General features: G+C 40.5%; 4 protein-coding genes across 4 annotated transcripts; 2 read left to right on the top strand and 2 right to left on the bottom strand.

Annotated features, from left to right (window-relative positions):
* Window positions 1–53: 53 nt before the first annotated feature.
* Window positions 54–1,292, bottom strand: LOC139643506 (hemoglobin subunit alpha-A-like). Its single transcript, XM_071518661.1, has 3 exons — window positions 1,121–1,292; window positions 620–827; window positions 54–284 (listed from the first exon to the last, which is right to left on the bottom strand). Exons 1-3 carry the CDS (start codon window positions 1,213–1,215, stop codon window positions 156–158), a joined length of 432 nt encoding a protein of 143 aa, XP_071374762.1. The 5' UTR covers window positions 1,216–1,292; the 3' UTR covers window positions 54–155.
* Window positions 1,293–2,703: 1,411 nt separating this feature from the next.
* On the top strand, window positions 2,704–4,054 carry LOC139643504 (hemoglobin subunit beta). Its single transcript, XM_071518659.1, has 3 exons — window positions 2,704–2,870; window positions 3,273–3,495; window positions 3,810–4,054. The coding sequence occupies exons 1-3, from the start codon at window positions 2,779–2,781 to the stop codon at window positions 3,939–3,941; spliced, it is 447 nt and encodes a 148-aa protein (XP_071374760.1). The 5' UTR covers window positions 2,704–2,778; the 3' UTR covers window positions 3,942–4,054.
* A 2,437-nt stretch (window positions 4,055–6,491) lies between these two features.
* On the bottom strand, window positions 6,492–7,724 carry hbba2 (hemoglobin, beta adult 2). The gene is made up of 3 exons (XM_071518660.1): window positions 7,565–7,724; window positions 6,921–7,143; window positions 6,492–6,682 (listed from the first exon to the last, which is right to left on the bottom strand). The coding sequence occupies exons 1-3, from the start codon at window positions 7,654–7,656 to the stop codon at window positions 6,554–6,556; spliced, it is 444 nt and encodes a 147-aa protein (XP_071374761.1). The 5' UTR covers window positions 7,657–7,724; the 3' UTR covers window positions 6,492–6,553.
* Window positions 7,725–9,857: 2,133 nt separating this feature from the next.
* LOC139643507 (hemoglobin subunit alpha-like) lies at window positions 9,858–11,397 on the top strand. Its single transcript, XM_071518663.1, has 3 exons — window positions 9,858–9,993; window positions 10,268–10,475; window positions 11,201–11,397. The coding sequence occupies exons 1-3, from the start codon at window positions 9,899–9,901 to the stop codon at window positions 11,327–11,329; spliced, it is 432 nt and encodes a 143-aa protein (XP_071374764.1). The 5' UTR covers window positions 9,858–9,898; the 3' UTR covers window positions 11,330–11,397.
* Window positions 11,398–17,591: the final 6,194 nt, after the last annotated feature.

Here is a 17,591-nt window from a genome sequence, read left to right as displayed (position 1 = left end):
CCTTTACTTGTAGGCTGTAAGATCTCCGAAGAAAAACATCAGACACTTGCGAATTTAATGTTTATTTGTTTTATTTACCAAGCCCTTCCATTCTGAAAGGGGGTTGACATATGGGTGGCATGCCATATGAGTCGATGCTCCTGCACTGCTGGAGTTTAGCGGTACTTCTCAGACAGGGCCAAAGCCAAGTTCTGCAGGAACTTGTCAACCGAGACGTGGATCTCGGGAGTGAAGTCTGCGGGGAAGTACAAGGCTATGGCCACCACGATGCAGTGGGCAATCATCTGCGGTTAAGAAACACAGATTATCAGTTCAGCTCAGCAACAGATAGAAAACATATCTTGGTTGTAGTCTATACAGGGATGTAGTGGATGGTAAACCTACGCAGACTCAGCTTTTAAGGCAAAGATGAATCTTTATGACATAAATCCATAGCAGTAGGGGATAGGATCTTTAAAGGGGAAAAATATAAAGTCGGCTAACGCTTGCTTCTCTGAAACAATTTTTTGTTCATATTGGTGGTTGTTTGCCTCATGATGATCTAGACACACATTTTTATTTACCATTACATCTCTGCTTGTATATAACCTAGGCCTATGATCTTTCCTCTTGACCCTACCTTGAAGTTGGCAGGGTCCACTCGGAGCTTGAAGGCATGCAGGTCGCTGAGGGCGGCCATACCACCGACAAGATCGTCCATCTTTCCCACGGCGTCGCCAACGGCTGACATGATAACGGCGCCATGCTTTCTCACTGATCCGGATCCAGGACTCAGATCAGCCCAGTGGGAAAAGTAAGTCTTGGTCTGCGGGTACACAACCAGCGTCCTGACAAAGGTAAATAAAAAAAATACATTGTAAAAACAAATTTCAGGAGACATTTCCTACTTGGTCCTTTGTCCTCATCATCAACAATCGAAAGAGGACAGAAGTTGTCTGAGGGCACACCTAGTCTATTATTCAAACAACTATTATTACGTCATTATAGCAGAGTAGTAGCCTAGATCAAATGAGTGGGCTAAGATGCCCCTACGTAAACAAAATAGGCGTGGGTATCAAAATGGGATGCATTTACATGAATTTCACATTTAAATTGTGAATATGCATGATGTTGGGCTTACCTGCTCAGAGCTTCAGCTCCAATCTCGGCGGCTTTCCCGGAGACTTTGAACCAGAAAGCCTTCACCACAGCCTTGTCTTTCCCAGAGAGACTCATGTCTGCGTTTTCTTCGTGTTTTCTCAACTGTAAGAAAATCGCCTGGGGTGGGTTTGTGAGGCTCTCTTTATATCAAACCAAACGGGACCGCACCCGAGTATCAAATCCAAACCACACCTCCAGCGAAGAAACCGCTAGAACCTTAAATGCCGATTTTAATGATGAGATAAAACTAACCACTCCCAATTGGCATTTTCTAGTTTATGAGTAAAGTAGGTTACTTTAAGCACAAATAAAAATACCATGGAATTTAATTGAATTTATCACTGCCAAAACCTGCTGCTGAAAAATAGTTTAGGTACAAAACGCTGTATTTTGAGAGGCTGCCGTGGTCATTTGTTAATGGAAAATGTGGAAAGGCCTATATTTATAATTTCCCCCCAACATTAAACATCTCGGAGACATTCGTGTCGGGTAATCGGGTTTTTTTTGTTTTGTTTTTTTACGTTTTTGTTAATAGTAGCCTATGATTTGTTAATTGGTGTTGATAACTGTGCTCAAAATATCTCGATGAATCAATAAAGATTCCAACTTAATTAAACCTTGTCCCGTTGATCATAGAGCCTAAAGCATGAAACCAAACCCCTTAATTCTATCCCTGAAATGTCCTTAATTTCTCATTACATTAACATTAATTATCCATTAAAAATAACATAGCTTTAAAAAAGTAAGGTTAGTATCATAGGTTTATAAGGGATTTATTCATGGGTTGGTTCGTGGAGACACTAATAGGCTAATTGGGCGAAGTTATTTTTCAAGTCTTTTGTGCATGGTTTACAGGGTTATTAATGAGTTATTAATACAAAGTTCCTGTCTCCCTGAATTTTACATTTAATTAGAAAGTAGCCTAAGCAGTCAAACATTAAGGGGGTGTTTAAGGTGGTTTTGATGGGGTCTCCTCCAATAAAGACTCCCTTAACTCATTTTAAGGGATGTTGCATGAATTAAGGGGTGAATTAATGTAAATGTAAGGTTATTTTAAGGGATTACTGGTTCGTAGAGCATAGCAGAAGTAGTAGCCTACATACTTTATCCACCCCATTTTTCACCGTAAACCACCAGCATAGTTCATTAAAATTTATTAGACCTATATGATTACGGATCTTTTTTGATGTTATATTGTCCCCACCGTGCGCCTTATCTTAAAGGCCACAAATCCTGGCATTTCGTCTTATTTCCATTTATATTGTATTATTGTATTACTATTATGTTATTAAATAGAAACAATCGTATACACAACTTATCATTTGGCAATGTATGCGCAAAGACTTTTCCTTAAATTGGAAATTAAAGGGGGAAATTACAAAAAAATAAAATGATGACAGAAATAAACGCAGGCTTGTGTCAATATTGGCAAATATCCTATCTCAACTGTCAGTAGGCTACAGGTTACAACCCAAAATGTTGTCAACTTTGGTCCAATCAGAGGCGTCCTCGTCTGAGAGGTGGAGCATTCAATCATTCATTAATAAAAACGGGACCCCCAAGGCTGGGCATGTACAGAAGGTTTATCATCAGAGAGCTTGTTGTAAACATCTCAGAGGAAACCTTTACACCGTCAACATGGTCGACTGGACAGATGCTGAGCGCAGCGCCATCGTGAGCCTGTGGGGAAAGATCAGCGTGGATGAAATTGGACCCCAGGCTCTGGCCAGGTAACTTGTGAATTTATATCAATTCACAGATACAGATTTATATAATATGGTAACATTTCATTGTTGGCATGGATGTACTGGAGGGTAAACCCACCAAATCTCAATTTGACATAAATCTTTATGACATAAATTCATACTATGCATCTGTAAGTCCTGTCAGCTGATGTAACTTATATGAGGACACTGTCTTTTTCAGGAAAAATAAACAAATTCACGCTTTTCTGCAATTATAATAGATTTTACACATTAGACATTAGGGTTTTTTTTTTCCTCGGCTGGGGATCATATTTTACCCAGCTTTTATTTACCACTAAATAATTCATTATTGGCTTTTGGAAAAAAAAACAATATTTGCTGTGGTTTTTGTTGTTGGCTTTTCACTTATGGATTGTGTCATTTCAGGCTTCTTATCGTGTCTCCCTGGACTCAGAGGCACTTCTCCACATTTGGAAACCTGTCCACCCCCTCCGCCATCATGGGGAACCCTAAGGTGGCCCACCACGGAAAGGTGGTGATGGGTGGACTGGACAGGGCCGTGAAGAACCTGGACGACATCAAAAATACCTACTCCAAACTGAGTGTGATGCACTCCGAGAAACTGCATGTGGATCCTGATAACTTCAGGGTAGGTAACCATCCCTGATGAGAAGTCAGTATCATAGGGACTTTCAGCAGGGATTTATAGTGTGTCTGTGGTACTCAATGTGTGAGTTTATAGTGACTTTATCCTACTTCATGGTATTTCTCTCATCGTTTCACCCCAAGTCCCATACGTATCCCAAAGTATCCATCTAAAAGTTATTGGATGTGTTGTTTTCCGTAAGGACAAAGCCCTACCTCATGCAATTGTATAATATTTCTTATGATAAATATCCATGTCTGATTTCATTGATGGGTTTATCAGTGGCTTTAATGTGACCCTAATTTTCCTCATTGTAGCTTCTTGCTGAGTGCATCACTGTGTGTGTGGCCGCCAAGTTTGGCACCTCCGTCTTCACCGCGGATGTCCAGGAGGCCTGGCAGAAGTTCCTGTCTGCCGTCGTCTCCGCCCTGGGTAGACAGTACCACTGAGGCCCTGGCGAAGCATTTCACAAGGACGGGCAGCAGTCTTACGTGTGTTTCCAAAAAGATCTGAGGCCCTTGTAGCTGTTGCCAAACCTATCAATAAAAACTCATGTGAACTACATCTGTGTGAGCTTTTTGTTTTTAAGAATTTGAAAAAGTGACCACCAACAGCACCTTTGTTGTAATTAAAATGGTTGGTGGTCAGCAAGGCAAATAAACCAATTATACCTTCAGAGAAGCATTACTTTGTGTTTGTTTTTTCTTAAAGGACCATATCCCATATATCAGGCAACTTAGGTCCTTGGTTGACAAAATGATAACACCTTTACAGCCTGCATACAGCGATTAACTTCGCGTTTTTTGTCCCAATTGTTTTGAGATGTTGCAACTGATAATTTTATGTTTCAACGGTAAATTAAACTATTAACCGTTTATTATGATGGATAATTCCGAAAGAAATACTTTTTTGACAGTTGTTCTTGGTTCTCTGACAGCCTATGTGAGCAATTTGATATTAATGGGTGCGGCCATCTGAATTTATTGATAACGGTGCATCAAAATATCAGGTGGTCGACAGCTAAACGTTTCTGAGATGACGCCAAAAACATCGAGTGTCACGCCAGCAGTTTCAACAACAAAATACATAATTTTTATTTGCTCATTAATAGAGCAATTTGGGGCGAGTAGAGTGGAGAATAGCCTACTGACAAATTCTTAACAGCTTCAGAATTCATGTAAAATAGCCTGACAGTCTCATAAACATTAGGCCTACTATGCTCTTTTGTGTCCTGTGCTTTGTTTTGTTTCCTTGTTTTATTTTGTTTACATCCTACTTTATAGCATGACATTGTTTCTTGATTGATTGGTGATTAGGCTCTCTGTAAAGTTCTTTGAGACATGGTTTGTGATGAGGGGTTACATATTGACTTAATAGTAATTTAATAGATGGTTGGGCTGATACCACACCGCTGAGTCTGACATATGTTTCAAAGTATACGTAAATATAATTATGAATAAGTTGTCATAGTAAGCTATTTCAAAATGTAAATTAATATGTATAATGTATCCTTGGATGAGGGCATACTTAAATAAATATTGGTAAATCTATTAATGAATAGTGTATCCTCACGTAGTGTATCCTCAAGTTAATTTTTCAAAATATATCCATTAAACCAATTATGCCTATACACTCCCTTTACTGATAAATCCGTACATAAACAGCGTGTAATTATTATTATCTTGTTTAAGCTGCGTGTATTTATTGTTTATTTATTGTTTATTTATTGTTTATTGTTGTTACCAAGGTAACAGCTACTCTTCCTGGGGTCCACGGGGTGTAAAATGAGTTCTCACGACTACAGTATTCTGCGTCTTTTTTCACGTGAAACTTTTAATATGACCCCTTGATGGTTTCATGTTAAAAGTTGTTAGGATGACACTGACAAAATTGGGATCCGTTGGGTTCTAAATCCCTGCTCGATTAATTGCACTGATAATTAGCACACACATTTAGCACACAAAGGCTTATGAAGACCATAGCATTACAGACCTATAGACTTAACAATAAAGACCACAGTGCTGCTTGGGACAAAGTTAATGTCATAAGTTGTAGTTACAGACATTTTATTAACACATGTAATAGACCTAACACAATGAGACATAATAAAGTCAAGTGATATGACAGCTCATACTACAAATTTTCACCTGCTGCCGAGAACGTTTTTAAACTGCCACCAGTGCTGACGTCCCTGTCATTCAGTTAGACCTAGTTTACCCACTATTTTAGGCTGACAGAAATGTCTGAGGTAGGCCTATAGGCTACATCATATAGTTTCAAACTGATGTAAGTTAGCATACGCTATATGAAGATCGTGTCTGGATAATAAAACATTATCCCTGTGGGCCTCCCTCCTCATCACATCCTCAGTCCTGCGCATAACGCACACAGACCGAATCCAATTTACGCACCACATAGGTTAGAGTTTTAATATTTCAAAAGCAGCAGCCAAAGATTAAAACAATCAGCACGCACTCATTATCAACCAGTAGCTACATTCAGTTATAATTGTGTATGCCGTCTGCCAGTTAGCCTACACTGTCAATCTTTTCAGGCAGTAAATTCTTCTCTGCTGTCGTGCGTAAAATGACATGACCAAAGCAAACATATCACTGAATGATAACATAAACACGCCCACACCTGCAAAAATACTGTTACCTCTTCATCTAACACCCTTGTAGCTATTTCAAAATCAATTATATCCAGAAATGTATAAACAAGCCACATGACTGGCTTTCCAGGAGCTGCGCGTAAAAGACCTACGAGTAGAAAAGAATGTCCAAAATTATCCAGTATAAATACGTTCCCACCTTTTCAACTCCCTTACACTAAAAATATCATGTTCCAATGTACTTTATTTTTATTTTCTCTTGAGCAACTGATTTCGATATGTTTGAGGCCATTTTTGCACTTCGGCTACTAGCTCTTAAATTAAAAAGAGCCACTGGAACAGAAACCGATCGCACTGAAACAGAAAACCATTCAAACACACAGGGTTTAAATATGATGATTTTATTTGATTTTCGTCTCTCAGGCTGAGATTCAGCACCGCGGCGGCGCCTCAGAAGTACCGACTGCTCAGAGCCTCGACCACCGCAGACAGAAACTTCTGCCAGGTGGCCTGGACCTGCGGGGAAAGGTCGCTGCCGAATTTGCAGGCAACAGCAATGGTGAGGCAGTCGGCCAACAGCTGTGGACAAAGGCAGAAAAACATTATGAAACTATCTGCGGAATGGAATCAACTATCCTGCACGGCTGATACTGATGTTATGCGATACATGGTTAAAAATGAATTTATTTTCAAATATTCGCGTTCTTTTAGATAGATAGATAGATAGATAGATAGATAGACTTTATTAATCCCAAGGGCCTATTTTCCTATTACAACGGAGTCTGGTATTCGTTGCCAACAGGAGTATATTGCTCACCCTGAAGTTGTCAGGATCCACGTTGAGCTTTTCACAGTGAAACTGGCTCAGAGCGGCGTAAACGCCCTTGATGTCGTCCATGTTATTCACTGCTTTGCCCAGAGCCTTCAACACCACCTTGCCGTGCTCGGCCACTTTGGGGTTACCCAAGATAGCCGCCGCGTTGGAGACATTTCCGAAAGAGCCGAAATACCGCTGGGTCCAGGGGTAGACGATCAGGACTCTGTTAGAGTGGAGAAAATAAGTTTGCAGTGTGATCAGTAGGCCTGATGCATAGCGGTAACTAAACAGGTGGGTAAACTATGTCCAGTCGGTGACCATCCCAAGGCAAATTTTGAACAAAAACCAATTATACTTTCAGAAAAACGTGATGATTTACATTTTTATCTTTAAAATGCACTATCTATTATAGCATATACTATCTGACATCAGTTTTTAACTATACTTATGATGTAGCCTATAGGCCGACCATGAATTTACCACAGAGATTTATGTCACAAAAAAGTGGGTGAACTGTCTTCCGCAAATCAAAGTGGGTAAACTGAATCCAGACATCCCAGATTAGGCCTGTAACAGCAAATGACACAGATCCTAGGTCTAACTGAAAGGCATGGACGTCAGTTTGTTCAACATCACAGCCCTACCTTGCCAAAGCTTGTGGTCCAATCTCATCGACATTAATTTTGCCCCAAACAGCACGGACCGTGCTGCGGTCTTTATCTGTCCACGCAACCATGATGTCGGTGTGTATCTTGGTCTTAATGTATATTTTTATTAAAATCTTGTGTGAGACAGACACAACAAACGGCTTATATTGGTCAGAGTTCTCCGCCCCACGTGAAGCTGCGTCAGTGATTGGCTCTGTGATGCGCAATGTAAGAGCCATTTCTTGTTAAAATATATTTCATTTATATTTTGTATCTCCTACAGATTTATTGATTGTTTATTGATTGTTTTGATACATATTGCTAATACTTAACGTTTACGTAGTTTATATTGTCTTAGATTAATGCTCGACTCTCATTGGCTAATTACACTCAGCAGAGCATCTGGTGGATTGTGCATTTACATTTTCCTTCAGCAGAGTTGTTGAGCTAGCCGCAAATGAACGTATCCTTTACCGTGCCTTTTTCCTTATCCCATTGTTTGATTTGCATATCCTCAGTAAACGGTAAAACAAAGAAAGAGCCTTTTGTTGAGTCACGCGTCAACTATAGGCCTATGCCTATATTTAACAGTTTAAGTGCGTTTAATACAGAATCAGGTTGAGAGCCTCTAATTGTCAATAGTACGCCTATCCTGGATATACATATCAATAAGCATTATCAGTCTATTAATGCTGCCATAGCTGCCATATCATCCCACTGAGCAATTTTACGTTGATTAGACGTTTAAAACACGTCTAAATGGCCATAGCCGTCTAGGCTAAATTAAGTTTAAATGGGGTTGAAAAGTGAAAGTTTATTAGATGTCTATACATAGACAAAATTATCCTAGGCCATATGAGAGCTACGCATAGACGCAATGTTGAAATCACTTCTTGTGCTCAGATAATTATCTTGTAGGCTAGTCTACAGGACTTCTCTGGTGCATATTTTTGGTATTTACGGATGTTTATTCATTGTAATAATGTATTTACTGCTTGGTCTAAAATAGGTCTATACATAGGCTAGCCGTAATGATCCTGGGCTATATGAGAGCTAAAGCATAGACGCGACGTTGAAATCACGTCTTTTGCTCAGTGGGATCATTATTATTATTATTATTATTATTTTTATTATTATTACTAGTAGTAGTAGTAGTAGTAGTAGTATGCTATTATTATTATCAGTGATAGTAGCAGTAGCAGTATTAGGTAGATAATATGAATTTTATAATTTATTAACTCTAAATAGACCTAGTACTGAAAATATATGCCAATAAGTAGGCTACACTGTGTATAAAACTGCTGTTTTCAGAAAAACTCTCATTTTGCCATTTTTTTCTTCCTTTGATCCTCAATTCCAAAATGATTTGGCACAAGCAGTTACATTTGTTCAGATTATGCTAATCATTCATTATCGAGACATTCAGACTGCCTCCACCCGTTACATTTCTAACCTGAGAGCCAATTAATTTCATGAAAGTACAGCATGTACTTTCAAGAAGATTTGTAGATAGATGTTTTTCTCCCTGTCCTCAAATGACCCCGGACTGCCTGATCAAGTCGTTTTTAAACCAGGTATTAGAAATAAGAGTGTGGCAACAATTAGGCTCCCTTGAAGTTTACAGGCTTGAAGGAAGAGGCTGGCGATCACTGCATGCTTCACCTGAAGGTCACAAACAGACCATATAGCATAGTAACAGCAGCCTGGAGAGACAACCTCAGCCCACATCACCTACTGATGCAGATATAAGGGACTGAAGAGTCGTTAGGCATAAAGAGGCTATACTCTTTTAGAAACGCTGTATAATTTATATTCCTGGGGGTCACTGACTCCTTCCACAATTCACTCAAAATTGTAACAACACCTACAAGAAATATGCAATAGCTTCAAAGTCCAAATTTAAGCATAAGGTTGTTATGATCGCTGTCTCGTGTGAAATAAAAACCTTTTCCTTTGGATCTCTTGTCCTTATTTTGGGGAACGTTTTTAATATTTTTCTCTCTGGATTTTCCCTTTCCTCGGAGAGTTTACTAAACGTTGTACAACTGTTGAAATTATTCATTAGAGGAATGGTTTATGAATAATGTTAGTATGTCACTTTATTCATTTTAGTCATGTCACTAAGGATAATTACTATGTAATAGGCCTCCCGTCTTATGGGTCTGAGTTAATTGGAGGGATATTCTTGGATTCTGCCCAAAGTCTTGTCCATCTTTGTTAATGAGTAGCTCTGGGCGTGGCTGCCTCTCTCCTGCGCTATAAGAGGCCCCATATTAAGTTGTCATCTTCTCGGGTGTTTTTCTGTATGAATAATTCTCACAAGGAGCAAAAATGACTCTGACTGCCCAGGACAAGTCTGTGGTAAGCGCCTTCTGGGGTAAGGTTGCTGGGAAGGCGGATGCCATCGGCGCTGAGGCTCTCGGGAGGTAAAATGTCTTCGTTTAGCAATCCAACTGAGTAGTAGGCTACTGTTTGAGTGGGGAAAAAACATAGAATGGTAGCAGAAATTAATGTCATCTTGTCAAATATCAATTATTTCGTTATTCATTCAAACGACGACCTTTGGTGCAGGGTTAACTCACCTAAAATCAGCACAGATTAGATTCTATTTTTTTTAATAGATTTTTGTCTATACTGACTGTTTGTCTCATGATGGTCACCACATTGTTATTTACCTCTCCATCTCTGCTCTCACTGCAGGATGCTGGTTGTGTATCCCCAGACAAAGACCTACTTCGCCAGCTGGCCGGACCTTAGCCCGGGTTCCGCACCGGTTAAGAAACATGGGAAGACTGTGATGAAGGCCATTACTGATGCCGTCTCCAAAATGGACGACCTGCTCGGTGGGTTGAACGCTCTCAGCGACCTGCACGCCTTCAAGCTGCGTGTTGACCCGGGCAATTTCAAGGTAGGCTCCCGGCTAATACATTTACTGTAGCCTACCTAATCTATGTTATAACTTTAGAAATAGGCTATATTTGCCTATATTTAAAAAAAAAAAAATGCAAAAACGTCTATTTCAACAAGTCATTTTTATCTACTATTGAGTCTTGATATCTGATATCTAATATCTTAAACAAGTAGGCTAAAGCAATCTGAGAGACGAGAAGAGAGACGAGAGAACACTGAGAGAAGTTCACTAGTTTCCAATGTAGATCAACTTGTTTTCAATTCATATTTCAATCAATTTTTGTTTTATTTTTTGTGATTTTCTTAAAACTAGTGGAATGATCTTCCTTATTCTGTCTTGCTTTAGGATATTGACATTCCTTCTAGAAAAAACACCGAATCAAGTGAAAATTCATTAGAAACAAATTCAATTGTCTCACCCCATTGGTAGAATTTTTAATTAAGAAAAATTATATTTTAAGACTAAACACTAAACATTATACACTACGTGACGAACATTTCTGCACTCATTGTACACTGTACATGCAGAAAATAGGCTACATTTCACATGGAATATATTTAGCTGATATATATTAGCCTATCCAAGAGCTTATCCCAGGATACATTAATAACATTTACTGATATTATGAAATGTGTATGTTCATCCCAGGATACGTTATGGGATATCCTACATAAATATATATAGTTAGATTTTAACAAAATCGTTTCTTCATGTATTTTCAGATCCTGTCCCACAACATCCTGGTGACGCTGGCTATCAATTTCCCTGCAGATTTCACTCCTGAAGTGCACGTGGCTGTGGATAAATTCCTCGCAGCTGTGTCCGCTGCTTTGGCTGACAAATACAGATAAAATCAGAATGAGCTTTAACATGTGATGTTTTCTCCCTGTTGACGTCACAATAAAATCAACCGGCGATATTTGCAATCCTTTTCTTTTTCCATATAGCACCACATATTACACCTGGCACAGCCAACACGATGCTTAAATGGCTAACATGTAGCCTGTATAACATGGACTTGAAGAATACTAGGCTACTATATTTAGTCATCTTGTTAAAAGCTTTTTCAAATATTAACCCAATGGCACGTTTGTTTTGTTTTACCTAAGGTATAGGCATTTTCTTTCTAATTACACAGGCCATTCATTCTCAATTAGAAAGCACTGTAATGCATTCACTGTCAGGAAACATTTAGTCTTGTGGGGTTTTTTTACATGACTATCGACCTATAGGAGACCGGGGTTGGTTGTCACACTTTTTACTTTGGCTTCTATATCTCCACAACTAAAAGTTAAACAGTATCCAAGATGAATTGAAAGCCTTGGATGTCCTGCAGAATTTGAGTTACCCTTGATGTAATTGTCCTATTTGCAAGATGAGATATTGGATGTTCGATACACTGTGAGCATTTGTGACAACCATCCCCACAACGGGGTTGGTTGTCACACAGTATGGGGTCACAATTCTGTCAATTTTTACACCTGAAGGTGAGGGTGGCATAAATGATTGTTTGACCACATTTGAGAATCATTCAACTTTATTTATAATCATGGCCAAAAAGGTAACACCAGTATGATTATAGTTCATGTTTTCGGTATTTCTTTTTAGAAAACCCTCACACAATTTTACTAACATTCATAACAGGGCCAAACATGTGACAACCAACCCCATGATGAGTGTGACAACCATCCCCAATGGGGGAGTTAGCTAAAAGTCATGCTAACAACTTTGTAAGTGCAGAAAAGACATTCACTTCATTTCTTTGCGTTTTCATTTATTGCCTATTTATTTTACAACCTAAACTTTTGGGGAAAGGGGAGGTGGAACAAAGGATTTGCGCGTCAAAGGCCCAGCCTATATACATGGGAAACACCCCCGCCTCGAAGACCGATGTCCATATAAGGTCATGGGCATCACAGGTGTCTCCTCTCGCTGGCGCAGACTCAACATACTCCGGCCCGATGAACATATGCTTTGGTTGTTTATCTTCATACAGCAATACGACATCTCCAACCTTAAAGGGAACAGATTGTTTTGAGAGACTCACGTGATGTGCAGAACGAAGCTCCATTAAATATTCCTTCATCCAGCGACTCCAAAATTGATTTGTCAGTCTCTGACGATACTGCCATCTCTTATTAAGTTGGACTGCGTTCGTTCCGCTCAAACTGGAATCGCTGACTGGATACGAAGGCAAGGTAGTAATCCGTTGTCCCGTTATGAAATGAGCAGGTGTGAGAGGAGAGGGTTCACTGCTGTCTGTGTGGAGATAAGTAAGGGGGCGAGAGTTTATTACAGCTTCCACTTCACAGATCAGGGTTTGGAGTTCTTCAAATTCGAGGCAGGACCGTCCAAGTACCTTCGGTAGGCATGTTTTGACTGATCTGACCAGGCGTGCCCCCCCCCCCAATCAGGCAGCTCTTTCCACGATGTATTTCCATGAAATCCTCTTCTCTACAAACATTTCATGTATTTCCTTTCCTTTCATCAGAGTCCACAAAGATTTTAGATCCTGTTCAGCTCTTTTGAAAGTCCTAGCATTATCTGAGTAGATAATGCTACATATGCCACGTCTGGAAATAAATCTTCTGAAGGCCAATAAGAATGCATCAGTAGAAAGATCTCTCACTAGTTCTAGATGCACCGCTCTTGTTACCGCGCAGGTAAATAAGGCTATGTAGCCTTTTTTATTGTGTGGTTTAACATACAATGGTCCCGCAAAATCCACACCAGTTATTTCAAACGCTTGGGCCTTATTTATGCGTTCCCCTGGTAACGGTACGCAGACCTGTTGTCCGGCTTTAACTCGAGTTCGCTTACAGATTAAACAGCATCGGACACATCTCTTTGTCATTTGTCTACCCTTGAGCATCCAATACATTTCTCTGATCTGCGTGAGAGTAGCTTGCAAGCCTGAATGCATTACTTCTTCGTGTGCTCTCTTGATCAAAAGTTCTGAAAACTTATCATTACCGGGTAGGATGTATGGATGCTTCTGAGCGTATGACCAGTTGGTTTCCTGCAGCCTCCCTCCTACGCGTAAAAGTCCATCTTCATCCAAAAACGGTCAGCGATTTTCGATTGTTTATCCAATTCTTTTTTATTTAGCAAATTGTTGCTTTCCTTTGCGAAACTGTTTCTTTGGCTCAGCTGTATCCAATATCTCTCGGCTTGCTGGATCTCCTCTGTACACAGGCCCCCCCGTGCGTTTTTCTCCGTTTCGTGCGTTATGCGTAAAACGCTGTATCCAGGCCGTTATTCTCAGGACCTTACTGAGTCCACTGTACTTATCCAATTCAAGAATGGGTGCATTCTTGCTCAGTTAGTGTATTCTGAACGACATACTCATTAATATCATCGTTTTCGATCGTCACTTCAGTTTCACTTGCCAAAACATAATCAGAGTCTTTCAACCACTCCGGCCCGTGCCACCACAGATCATCCTCCTTTAAAGCTTGTACACTGGTTCCTCGTGTCCCGCGGTCAGCGGGGTTTTCCTTTCCAGCACAGAGATTCCAGTGTTCAGGTAAGGTCAAACCTTGAATTTCACTGACTCTGTTCGCCACGAATTGTTTCCACTGTTTACAATTGCTCCTAATCCAATGAAAGGTTATCATTGAATCAGTCCAAAAGTACATCTCAGTATCCTTCACTTTTAAATTTGTCATGATAAATTTCCCAAGTCTGGCTCCAATAAGGGCTCCCATCAATTCCAATCTAGGGAGCGTCAATTTTTTCAGAGGGGCCACTTTAATTTTAGAGGCGACTAGACTGGTAGAGCATTGCCCCTTTACATTTACACAGCGTTGCACAGTAGGCCTTTTCGCTGGCATCAGTGAATACATGGATTTCACGTTTATTTACACAGTCTGGTTTGGCCCTTGATCGGCCAGTATTTGTTCTTCTCCAACACTCAGGTGAAAGATCCCCACATCTACAGGTTCCGTGGTGACGCTCATCACAGGAATGGACACGGTACCTTGAATCAGCCATCCAAATTTACTCTCCACGGCCACGAGTCCATTGTCAAGTCTCTCCGTGCGTCCTGATACGATATTCCAATACTGATCTCCTCCAATTAAAATCCCAAGGCCTTCTGTTTCCATGCCTCTTACCGGAATGTCAGCGACTTGCAGGCCTTTATCTTCGAGGGATCGTCTTATTTTTTCATCTGCTATTTGCATGTTCGAAGAGCATACACTCGGTGTTTCTAGTAATTCCACATCAACTGCTTCATTTGTTTTCAGGTTTCTCAAGCGCGCTCTAACCTTTTTTGAATTACTCGTTTGGAGGTTACAGAGCCAAATGTGTGCAGTCTTATTGTTTCTGTCCCCACTACGGGTAGGTTTAATGTCCTAGAAATATCTTCTCGAATAAAGCTGCGCTGACTCCCACCATCTAGCAAGCACCTGGCGAGTTGTCTTTGTCTAGGCGCATCTATCCAAATAGTAGCAGTTTGTAACAATACAGTGTTGCCTTCAGCATTGCCGGGAGAGGCTGAAACCACAGTATCTGTGGGAACGAATCCGTCTTTATCATTTGGAACACGTTTTGTTTGGTAGACACAAACAGTTTTATAATGCCCTTTGCTACATCCTTCACATACTATGCCGTGCGCTCTACAATTACGCGCGATATGTCTGGGACCTAGACATGAAAAACATCTGCCAAATCGTTTCAGTTTTTCTCTCCTGATATCCACGGTAAACTCTGTGCATTCTCGAGACTTATGATCAGTCCTTCCACAAAACAGACAGTCACTTTCTTCACTTGTACTCCATGTATGGAATGTCGCCGCTGAAGCTGTTGTGCCCGTATATGATCTTTTCATCCTGCGCTCCTTGTCGCGCTCCCTTTCACGGCACATGCCCCTTTCTTCATGCTGGAAACTTTCTTTCTTTTGTGTGAGATTCGCTGTTCTCTCTCTACTTTCCACATCTAATTTCAGAAAGTCCATCAGTTCTTTTGCCTTAAGCTCTTGGTCAGCTTCCTTTCGTGTAAACGCAAGAGCAATTTCTTCCGGAATCATTTTCAGCAATATGGGACATAACAGGCTTCCATACGCGTCAGATACAACGCCCAGGGCATCAAGGCTGCGCACCTGTATTTCACAGTCATCATATAATTTTCGCAAGGCCGCTACATCATTGGCCCTTTTAACAGGAGTCAAATTTAGTAATTTATTCATGTGCGCATTTATCACCAAATCCTTACGGCTGAATCGACATGTTAATTGCACTATCATAATTTTCATCACATAAAGCAAACCCTGCGACAGTGCTCGCCGCTGTTCCAGTTAGGAATGACTTTAAGTAATTAAACTTATCTGCTTTGCTTAAACTGTCGTTCTTGTGTATGGCCGTTTCATACTGACTCCAGAATCCTTGCCATTCACTTATTTCTCCAGAAAACTTCTGTATGACAAGTTTAGGAAGTTTGACTGTGTGAATTCTTTGCCCATTGTTCCTCTGGCTCGAAGCAGTGCTTGAATTTCCATCTGTGCGCATTGCTTGCTTGATCCTTGTTTTCCGTGAGCATATGCCATCCATATATTCTAAGGCAGAATTTATTTCATCATCCAATTCATCGTCATTAGTCTCTGCTTCAATGTCTCTGTCGTATTCATTCAGACTTCGTTCCTTACTTAACAATTGTTCCATATATTCTTCTAAAACATCAAGATCCGGCTCCCGCGTCTCAAGTTCCCCGTCAATCTTATTTAGAAGTCTGGTTGTGGCTGACCTTACAGCTCCTCGTATTCGTTTCATTCGGGTAATATCTTGTGCCATGATTTCTTTGTCTTTCCTTGCAGCTTCAGTCGAGATCACATAATCTTCTCTTTCATTCCCTTGATCTTCCCTGGGTTTCGGCACCATTTTGTAAGTGCAGAAAAGACATTCACTTCATTTCTTTGCTTTGCGTTTTCATTTATTGCCTATTTATTTTACAACCTAAACTTTTGGGGAAAGGGGAGGTGGAACAAAGGATTTGCGCGTCAAAGGCCCAGCCTATATACATGGGAAACACCCCCGCCTCGAAGACCGATGTCCATATAAGGTCATGGGCATCACAGGTGTCTCCTCTCGCTGGCGCAGACTCAACAAACTTTGCTATATCCAAGGGAACAAACACAACATTTATACTGCAGCTCTCCTTGCCCTCTTTTCAGTGATAAAGTTGATTTTAAAGTATATTCATACATCAACATAGTTCTACAAAACAAAAATCAAGACTTTTAGTTTGAGTCATAAAAAACAGAAAATGTCCCCTTTACATCCATACATAAATTGACCACAAAGGCTGAACATTTCATTATCAAAATGTTTAAACAGCGCCCCCTGGTTTGAAGGATGTAAGCAATGTGACAGCCAACCGTGTGACAACCAACCCCGGTCTCCCCTATATGAAGCGGGCTGTGACCAGAAGGTTGTTGGTTTGAATCCCCACAACGGCTGAGCCCTCATCAACCACTGTCCCTTGGGCAAGCTGGCAGTTTAAAAATGCTCTCAGCAGCACGAGGTGAAAATGTGTAGTAGGCTAGGCTATGAGCTATCATATCACTTGACTTTATTCTCTCAAATTTGTCTAGGATGTTGCAGATGACAGCTAGTGTGAGAGAGAGATATTCACATGCATTGAAATCTGGAGGGGGAGAGAGAGAGAGAGAGAGAGAGAGAGAGAGAGAGAAACGACGGCGGCGCGGGGCGGGGCGGGGTGGGGTGGGGTGGGGGGGTGCTAATCAAAACGGAAGGGTAATTCTGCTTCTCGAAACCCTAAATAACGTTTTTAAAATGTTGAGAAAACAGATTATGATTTTTGTCTTTTATTCGTCTCCGCCAACAAAAAATGTTCCCAAGTTACAGCAACACATAAACTATTAGACCACCTGTAAAGCAGAGTGAATCATACATAATAAAACGGACGGTTATATTATATAGCAGATACTGATGTAATGCCTCCTGTCCAATCAAATTACTCGACCATAACTAACTGTTGTATAAATACCGTTATCTGCTGCTACAAACTAACGTTAAGAAATAGGCGGAATCGTATAGTCATCGTCGCTGTTCCCTCCGAACAATTTTCAATGTGACACAAAACAATGGCATCTTC

This window comes from Centroberyx affinis, unplaced genomic scaffold (assembly GCF_046629955.1).
Source record: "Centroberyx affinis isolate AG114_WGS23_722 - 3 ecotype Tasmania unplaced genomic scaffold, CSIRO-AGI_Caff_v1 ptg000618l_1, whole genome shotgun sequence".
NCBI lineage: Eukaryota > Metazoa > Chordata > Actinopteri > Beryciformes > Berycidae > Centroberyx > Centroberyx affinis.
Note: the sequence above shows the minus strand (reverse complement) of the source record. Positions and strands in the feature narration are given on the sequence as shown.

Bases quoted from the DNA above. Each gene is read 5' to 3' on its own strand.
- LOC139643506 (XM_071518661.1), bottom strand. From the start codon at position 1,215: ATGAGTCTCTCTGGGAAAGACAAGGCTGTGGTGAAGGCTTTCTGGTTC. The intron at 828-1,120 runs GTAAGCCCAACA...TACCTTTGTCAG, and splicing joins GGAGCTGAAGCTCTGAGCAG to GACGCTGGTTGTGTACCCGC. The intron at 285-619 runs GTAGGGTCAAGA...TCTTAACCGCAG, and splicing joins TGGACCCTGCCAACTTCAAG to ATGATTGCCCACTGCATCGT.
- LOC139643504 (XM_071518659.1), top strand. From the start codon at position 2,779: ATGGTCGACTGGACAGATGCTGAGCGCAGCGCCATCGTGAGCCTGTGG. The intron at 2,871-3,272 runs GTAACTTGTGAA...GTGTCATTTCAG, and splicing joins GGACCCCAGGCTCTGGCCAG to GCTTCTTATCGTGTCTCCCT. The intron at 3,496-3,809 runs GTAGGTAACCAT...TCCTCATTGTAG, and splicing joins TGGATCCTGATAACTTCAGG to CTTCTTGCTGAGTGCATCAC.
- hbba2 (XM_071518660.1), bottom strand. From the start codon at position 7,656: ATGGTTGCGTGGACAGATAAAGACCGCAGCACGGTCCGTGCTGTTTGG. The intron at 7,144-7,564 runs GTAGGGCTGTGA...CCACTCTAACAG, and splicing joins GGACCACAAGCTTTGGCAAG to AGTCCTGATCGTCTACCCCT. The intron at 6,683-6,920 runs GTGAGCAATATA...CTTTGTCCACAG, and splicing joins TGGATCCTGACAACTTCAGG to CTGTTGGCCGACTGCCTCAC.
- LOC139643507 (XM_071518663.1), top strand. From the start codon at position 9,899: ATGACTCTGACTGCCCAGGACAAGTCTGTGGTAAGCGCCTTCTGGGGT. The intron at 9,994-10,267 runs GTAAAATGTCTT...CTCTCACTGCAG, and splicing joins GGCGCTGAGGCTCTCGGGAG to GATGCTGGTTGTGTATCCCC. The intron at 10,476-11,200 runs GTAGGCTCCCGG...ATGTATTTTCAG, and splicing joins TTGACCCGGGCAATTTCAAG to ATCCTGTCCCACAACATCCT.